Source organism: Panthera onca, chromosome A3 (genome assembly GCF_046562875.1).
Source record: "Panthera onca isolate mPanOnc1 chromosome A3, mPanOnc1 haplotype 2, whole genome shotgun sequence".
NCBI lineage: Eukaryota > Metazoa > Chordata > Mammalia > Carnivora > Felidae > Panthera > Panthera onca.
This window is the reverse complement of record NC_138341.1, coordinates 111,768,983-111,777,478: the sequence shown is the minus strand read 5'-3', so window position 1 is coordinate 111,777,478 and position 8,496 is coordinate 111,768,983. Positions and strand designations below refer to the sequence as shown.

The 8,496-nt window shown below is 45.2% G+C and overlaps 1 protein-coding gene across 4 annotated transcripts; it reads right to left on the bottom strand.

The window, feature by feature from the left end:
* Positions 1-736: 736 nt before the first annotated feature.
* LOC132666128 (signal-regulatory protein delta-like) lies at positions 737-8,285 on the bottom strand. 4 transcript variants are annotated; one of them, XM_060614108.3, is made up of 6 exons: positions 7,972-8,277; positions 7,685-7,746; positions 7,167-7,304; positions 3,245-3,592; positions 1,254-1,604; positions 737-1,029 (listed from the first exon to the last, which is right to left on the bottom strand). In XM_060614108.3, the coding sequence occupies exons 2-6, from the start codon at positions 7,692-7,694 to the stop codon at positions 944-946; spliced, it is 933 nt and encodes a 310-aa protein (XP_060470091.1). In that variant the 5' UTR covers positions 7,695-7,746; positions 7,972-8,277; the 3' UTR covers positions 737-943. The 4 variants fall into 4 exon arrangements, with proteins under 4 accessions (XP_060470091.1, XP_060470099.1, XP_060470103.1 ...); XM_060614116.2 differs by having other exon boundaries at positions 7,697-7,746; positions 7,972-8,109; XM_060614120.3 differs by having other exon boundaries at positions 1,254-1,343; positions 7,685-8,285.
* Between the last annotated feature and the right edge of the window lie 211 nt (positions 8,286-8,496).

The window sequence follows — 8,496 nt, the reverse complement described above, 5'->3', positions numbered from 1 at the left end:
TACCTAGCACCTTCTTTCCTTTGTAATAATGGGTAAGTGAAGGGCACAGGAAAGGCAAGTTCAAATGATTCTCTGGGATTCATTTGTGGAAGCTGGGAAGAAGAAGCTCTCTTCCCATCCTGGCCACTGAGATGATGTAATGAATGTCAACATTTATCCCTTATCCCTTCCGTTATACAGATACTTATCCCTTATCCCTTCCATTATACAGATAAGGCCTGTGTACATCAGGAGAGACAAAGCCAGGCAGAGATGAATAGAGATGAGAGAATTTAAAAGAATAAGAGTCTTGGTGGCCCTGAGTCCTTAGTCCTAAAGCTCTGCCTTGGATGCCGGGAGGAACCTAGAATCCTTCTCAGCTACTGGATCACTTTAAACCAATATTTTGGGTTCTTATTTCTTGTAATGAAAGGCTCTTCACTAATAGGTAAAGTGAAGAGAGAGAGCCCAGACCAACCTCACCTCTTTCTCCTACTCTCTGTACCCCTGATTCCTCTTGAGCCCCAGTTTTCACATTAGTACAAAAAGGACAATCCCTCTTCTACTCAAGTTGCTATGTAGGTGAAGACAGTAGTATGGGAAAGGTAGATCCTTGGTATATAGTAGATGCCCCCAAAATAGTAGTATTGTAGTATCACCAATATAATCATTTCTCAGGCTGGGTATTACTCAGAGTTCAGAGATTATCACAAAATAGAAAAATAAAATTAAAAAGGCTTTAGGAACAGAAAAAAACCATGATTTGAAATCGTACTTTAGTGCTCCGTGGATGTGGGAACTTTATCACCTGGCATCCCTTAGGACAGTGGTAACTTTCAGCAAACTGGCTTAACAAGGAGATGTTTTCTCTCCCATAACTGGAGGTCCAGAAGTGGGGTTGGAACCAGGAACAATATGGCGGTGCAATGTCGTCAACCCACATTCTTTGTATCTTTGCACTTCTCTAGAGCAGATTTTTCCTCAACTTGGTTCCCCTCATGGTCATAAGATGTCTCTCAGGAGCACCTGGGGCACTATGACTGCTTGTTCCTAGCCAACAGGGGAGAGAATTGCATTAGTTTCCCAGATTTCTCTGCAAGCCTGTTCTTTTCTTTTAGGGACACAAACTGGCTTAAGACAGTCTCATATTTGAGTTAATCACTGGTAGGGAGTCATGCTCAATAATATTTAGCATAATCTAGTTGTTCAATGAGTAGAGGACTCGGTTAACTGAGATAGCAGCCCATAACAGGGGAAGGAAGAGACAAACTTACTAGTCACAAACACCTCAGTGCCTGGACCTGACTGGAACTCCAGGTCAGGTTGCCCCTCCTTGAACTTCACGCAGTAGTAGGTGCCGGCGTCTGCAAGAGAGATTTCACGGATGTGGATGGAAAAGTCTGTGTTGCCAGCTTTGGTGGTGCGTCTGATTTCTTTTACTCTGGGAAAGATGCCTCCTTTGAAATTGTAGATTAATTCCCGGTGTGGCCCAGTTCCCTTGAACCATAAGACAGGTCCTTTGGGGAACGAATCTGGTACCCTGCAACTCAAGGTGACTGTGTCTCCGGTCGATACAGTCTGTGTCATCTCAGCTTGTTGCACCTGGAATAGCTCATGTGAGGCTCCTGCAAAGAAACTCAAAATCATTTCTTACTTCCCATGCTCTGACCTAGAGAGGATGGGAGAGAACTTGGATCCAGATCATGGTCGGACCTCAATTCATTACTTAGTTCTTTTAATGCCACATGGGAGCACGCACACGCTGAGTTTAGAGGGGCCTCTGCAAGTGGTGGAAGCTCCTGACCTCACCGACTGAGGGGGGGGTCAGTGCAGGGGATCAGATGTGTCACCTCCCCAGTTCCACGTCTCAGCCCCTAACCAAGGTAAGAAGACAGGGAGGAAGAGGGCTGGGATTATGAATTGTTAGGGTTCATGGAGAGAGACTAGTCCCTCCCCCATCTAAATGCCAAAGATCACTCAGTACATTTGGAGATGGGTCCAAGTACTCTCTGCCCACCTCATACTTACAGTGAGTTTGGGATTGACCTTCATCTCTTTTCTGAAGGGTGAGCAGCCACAGAATTTGTGGAGCTATTAGTGCTGACAGGTATGGAGAAAGGGGAAGTCGAGAGAGAGTAAACCTAAAGAAGTGGGGGGGGGGCATTTAGGATTACTATATGTGCATGCAGGCAGGGTGTGGTTCCTCTGTTTATCTCTCAAGATAGGAAAGAGAGACAGTTTCCTCTTCCCAACAAAAGAGAGTAGAGCCTCAAGGGACCTTGTCAATTTTTGAAGGGTCCACGACTGACCCCCGACACCCACTGCCACCAACATCCCTACCACGTGCTGTGTCAGGTCCTGGTAATATCTCTCCTTTCAGGTTGGCAAACCATCAATGTCACTGATGGGGTGAGGTGCAGGTTAGAGAGACAAGGGAACTCCTGGCTGGGGAGGCTGGGAGAGAATGGCAGGTAGGCTGCCTACACTCACATTTTCTAGCTTGAGGGAAATGTGTAAATGTTCCATGGCCAGTTGGATGGCCTAGAACGTGGGTGGACTTGAGGAGAACATGACTGGGGAAGACTGGTTTTCCCAGCAGAACAGATGGATACCCTAATCTCACTGTATTTAATGGAAGTAACTCAGAGCGTAGGAAGAAGCAGGAAATACTGGTTGTCCTCAGAGAATCAGAGAACAGCAGAGCTGAGGGTAGCCCAGGGCAGACCAGGGAAGGATCAAGTGTGAGGAGAGTGAGTCAACCCCTCCAGGACAGCTTTTCCAAACAAGACCTGGGAGTGGGTGACAACACAAGGACACTCCTATTGGTCCCTAGGTTCCCCAGAAGCCACAGGATATAGGCCACAAGAGACACAATGCATATTCTTGAGCTCAAGTTTGTCCCTAAACCTCAGAAAGGGCACTCAGACTTCTAGGCCCATTTTACCAAGTTTTTGGACCATGAGGTACACACATGTAGTTGCATTTTACCTACTGAACATCTTTTTATTTTGGAGTATCTCTGTGTTCGGGTTTTAGTGGTTGGGTCATCAGAGAAGGACCTGGTCTGTAACAAGGCTTGATTCAATAGTGGGCTCAGGGTCCCAGACTGACAGAAGAGCCATGTATAGAATCCCGGCCTGCAGGGTTGTTTGTGGATGAAGGGACACAGTATCCAGTGTGTCGTGATGATTTGGTACATGTTTCAGATTTTGGAGAATTTAGTTTTACAAACCAAGGGGATGGAAATCGTCAGACCTGTACTCACCATTCACAGACACGTAGGTGCCTGAACCAGATACGTACGCCATGTCAGGATGCCCTATTGTTAACTTCACACAGTAATAGGTGCCCGTGTCCTTGGGTGACACATCACTGATGCGGATGGAATAGTCTGTTTGATTGATCTCTGTGTTTTCCACTTGGTTTACTCGGGGGAAGTGGCTGCCATTGAAACTGTAGATTAATTGTTGTTCGGGCCCATCCTTCCTGAACCACAAGACAGGCCCTGCTGGGGAGTGAGCAGACACGTTGCAGGCCAGTGTAACGATGTCTCCAGCTCTGACTGACACTGAACCCTCAGGCTGGTTCACCTGGAACTCTTCACCTGCAGTTCCTGGAAAGAAACTTTGCATCATTTCTCGTGTTCTTTGTCTTGGCCCAAGATGTTCTGAGTGTCTGGTTCTAGGTCAAGGTGGAGTCTCATTACACACTCTTTCAGCTGGCACCAAAGTATGACAATTACAAATTGGGTTGCCATATGGGATGAGGGAAAGGGGACCAATGCACAGAAAGGGGGCAGATACCTTCTTTTCTGCATCACGATATGAGGATGGGCTGGAGCATAGTAGGCTCTAATAAACAAGGGAACCTGCTGAAAAGCAAATGACCCAAACTTAGCTGTTTAAGAACATACATACGGTTTCATAGCTTATGTGATCCAGGAGTTGAAGTGCAGCTTAGCTTATCTGTCATGCCCAGAGGGAAGATGGTGTGAAGTCACAGGGAGAATGCCATGTACCCTCTGAGGACCATCTGAGGCTACCAGAGGTTAGGAGTGAGGCCGGGAACAGATTCCATCTCATAGTTTATAGCAGCTTTATTTATAATTGCCAAGCTTGAAAGCAACCAGGATGACCTTCGGTAGTTGAATGGATAAGGAAATTGTGGTACATCCAGACAGTGGAATATCATCCAGTGCTAAAAAGAAATGAGCTTTCAAGCAAGCCCTGAAAAGATGTGAAAGGACCTTAAAAGCTTATCATTAATGCAGGAAAATCCTGCATACTACACGATTCCATCTGTATGACATTCTGGAAAAGGCCGAACTATAGAGACTGTAAATACATCAGTGATTGTCAGGGGTTAGGGTGGAAAGAGGTAAATAGGCAGAGCACAGAGGGTTTTTAGGGTAGCGAAACTATTCCGTAAAATACTACAAAGGCGGATCTCACTATACATTTGTCCAAACCCATAGACTATACAATACTAAGAGTGAACCATAATGTGTGCTATGGTCTTTGGGTGTTAATGACATCAGTGTAGGTTCATTGTTTGTAATATACGCACCACTCTGGTGGAGGATATTGATAATGGGGGAGGCTGTGATGTGTGGGGGCAGGGAATAGTAAGGGAAATCTCTGCCCCTTCTTCTCCATTTTGGTGTGAACTTAAAACTGCTTTAAAATACGAACTCTGTTTATAAATGAAAGTCATTTCCATATCAAAGATCATCTAGATTTTCTTCTAGGATATCTTCTAGGAATTTTATAGTTTTGTGTTTTACATTATTTTTATGAAGCCTGTTAGGTCTGTGTCTAGAATTTTTTTTTTTTTTTGCACGTGGATGTGCAGATCTCCAATTGTTATAGCAACATTTGTTGAAAAGATTATCTTTGCTCCTTTCCAAAAGATCAGTTGGCTGTATTTATGTGAGTTTATTTCTGGACTTCCTATTCTATTGCATTGATTTGTGTGTCTATTCTCTCACCAATGCCACTGTTTCTATTACTGGAACTTTCTAGTACGTCTTGTAGTCAAATGGTGTCAGTCCTCTGACTTGTTCTCCAACGTTGAGTTGGCTATTCTGGATCTTTAACCTCTCCATATACACTTCAGAGTCAGTTTGTCAATATCTGTACTTTGCTGGTATTTTGATTGGAATTGCATTTATCCATAGATCAAATTGGGAAGAACTGACATCTTGGCAATATTGAGTCTTCCTATCCATGAACATGGAATGTATCTCTGTTTTTTCTTGATTGCTTTGTTCAGTTCTCTAGCTTTCTTTATATAGATCTTGTGTGTGTATATATATATATATTTTAATTTTTTTAGTGTTTAGTTTTGAAGGAGAGAGAGACAGAGCATGAGCGGGGGAGGGGCAGAGAGAGAGGGAGACACAGAGTCTGAAGCAGGCTCCAGGCTGTGGGCTGTCAGCACAGAGCCTGAGGTGGGGCCCGGACTCACAAGCTGTGAGATCATGACCTGAGCCGAAGTCAGATGCCCAACCGACTGAGTCACCCAGACGCCCCTAGATCTTGTATATATTATATGAGATTTATACCTAAGTATTTCTCTTTTTTGGGTGCTAATATAAATGGTCACGTGTGTTTTTAGTCTATGGAAATACACTGACTTTTGTGCGTTGATCTCGTTTCCTTGTTGAACTTGCTTATTATCCTGAGTTTTTTGCTGTTTTATTTATTTTTTTTTAGGAGATCCTTTTGGGATTTTCTATGTAGACAATCATGTCATCTGTAAACAAGGAGGTTTTATTCTTTCCTTTTCAATTTACACTCTTTTCCTTTCCCTTCCTTCTCTTCCCTTCCTTTCTTCCTGTCCCTCTTTCTGCTACAGCTTCCAGGACTATTTTGAACAAGAGTTGTGAGAATGGACACCCTTGCCTCAGTCCTTGTCTTAGGAAATACATAGAGTGTCTTTCACCATTAAGTATAATGATAACTGTGAGACTTTTTGTAGATGTTCTTTATCACATAGAGGAAGTTCCCTGCTATTTATGGCTTGCCGAGAGGTTTCATCATGAACGGATTTTGGATTTGTCAAATGCTTCCTCTGCATCAAGTGATACCGTTATGCAGTTTTTCTCCCTTAACCCTTTGATCTGATGGATTACAATGACTGATTTTCAAAAGTTGAAGCAGCTTTGCATGCCTCGAATAAATCCTACTTACGCATGGCATATAACTCTGCACATTGTGAAATTCTATATGCCGACACTTTGTTGAGGATTCTTGCCTTTAGATTCATGAGGGATATTGGTCTGTAGTTTTCTATTTTATGTAAAGTCTATCCGGTTTTGCTATCAAGATAATAATAACCTCATCAAATGAGTAGGGAAGTGTTTCCTCCTCTTCTTTTTTCTGGAAGACGTTGTACAAAATTGGTGTTAATTTCTCTTGAGATGTTTGCTGACATTCTCCAGTGGGCCCGGGTGTCTCCTATACATTACTCTTTCCTATCCAAGCTTTCTTCCTCTTCCTTAGACTCAGATAATGGTTTTGGCTTCCTCTTTCATCTGATGTGCACCTCTAAAGCCATGTGCTCTGGCACTGGGACTGAAACCTCTGCTAAGATGAACCAATGGCCTTGGGGAAGAGACTCCACATGCTTGCTTGGCTTTTTCAGCAAGCAGAGGAGACCTGCCAGTCCTGTTGTTGACGCTGCAACGTTCAGCTTCCATCAGTGACCCAGACAGACCTCTAGTGACCACTTCTGGCTAAATTCTATGAGCACGCACACCTCTGCAAAATTTTAAAGGTGATTATCTTTGGATGGAAGCACCGTGCTTTCTTTCCTTGCTTTATAATTTCATGTTTTCCAACACGTTTTTTTTTTTTTTTTTCCATTGAGAGGTAGCATCTGTGTAGGGGTGATAAGTGTAAAACTCAGGTTCTCTGATCCTAGGGGCTAAGGGATGAGAACTCTCAGGTGTGCTGTGCTGAGCCCTGTGACCGTGGGGGGTGTATCCATTACCTGAACAAAAGGGTGTGGAACAGACATGACCACTGGGAGATGTTGTGAGCTGGGAGCCATTCCAGTCTAGTTCTATAAATTCTGGCTGGGACAGAAAAACCCTCCCCCAAGAAATTCTAGGGTAATAGGTGAGGAGAACACAGTAAACAGGCATAGGGGAGCCCCCCACAAAACACACCCGAGGCCCCACTCACCTGTGAATCCCAGAAGCAGAGTCAGCAGCAGGGATGGCAGAGTTGGGCAGTGTAGGGAGGAAAGGACAGGCATTGTCGTGGCCCCTGGAGCCTTCTCTGTCTTGAGTATTGTCCTGGAGAGGTCCGGGACTCTGTGCTCTGAGGAGAGAAGACACTCCCTGCTTCCATGATGTCAGAGGAAGGGGATTGTGATGAGAGGAAAGACCATGGGACTGTAACACTTTTTAGATGATCAGCTGAACAGACAAGGTGGCTGTAAGCTGAGAAGTTGCTGCTGGAAATGCTTGGGGTTCCCAGAGTTAAGGGCCTGACACCCACAGGCTTGTGCTCATTCCTGAGCCTCGTCCCATCTGAGGTTCTCGCCAACCTGCCCACCTGCCAGTTTACAGATCCCAGAGATACAGTGTGGGAAAGAGGTTAGAGTTTTGGAGATTGTGAAGATGTGTGCTTTAGAAGATGGAGGGAGTCACAGGGGAGATGGGCTGGGGCGATACTCTGCAAGAGGGAAAGCAACACACCTAGACGCATACCTGGGCAGCGGAGGGCTGTCCTGCTGTCTGTGTTGGGTCTTGGGCCGGTTCTGGAAGAAAGGAGTGGAGGGACACAAGAAACACTCTCAGAAAGAGAGGACCCAGCACGTTTGCTTCCTTCTCTCTCACCACTGGATTGCGCTCTACCCAAGCACACAGGTTGTCTCCAGGGACTCTCAGCCCACGCTCCACCGTTGACCCTTTAATGTCCAGGAATCCGTAGTCACATGCTGACGGCTAGCGCTATTTCACTACTGCTTCCTTGGGAGCCCCACCTCCTCTTCGGGATCAACAGGATGTTAAGGCCAAGAGAGGTGTTAGAACAAGAGGAGAATGCAGAGCGGGCTGAACGTCCTGTACGAGATGACAAGACTCCCCCTCCCTTTGTGATGTCACCATTGCGTCACCTTGTTCTGGAAAGATGAATTCCATGCTGGGAGGCCATCCACGGTTCCTGCTGAGGGATTAACGGGATCTTTCCTTCAGTCTCCAGCCTCTTACCCTTTTGTTCACCTCTGGTGGACTTCATACTTTACAGCAGACTCTAAACTCTTCAGAGACGGGGATTTTTAGTGCCTTGAAGGTCAAGAGCCCTGGATTTGCAACCAGATGCAGTCAAGCTCCCAATCCTGAATCCACTTCTTGGTGGCTCAACCTATACATCCTTTGACGTTGAAATTTTCATTTGTAGAGCTCAAGGATTCAAAACTGAGTTCCTAGTCCCAACTCAGGTGTTCTCTTATCCCCTTCCATCCTGTTCGGTACGTGGCACATCCTCTACCCATTTGGTCAAACCAAAA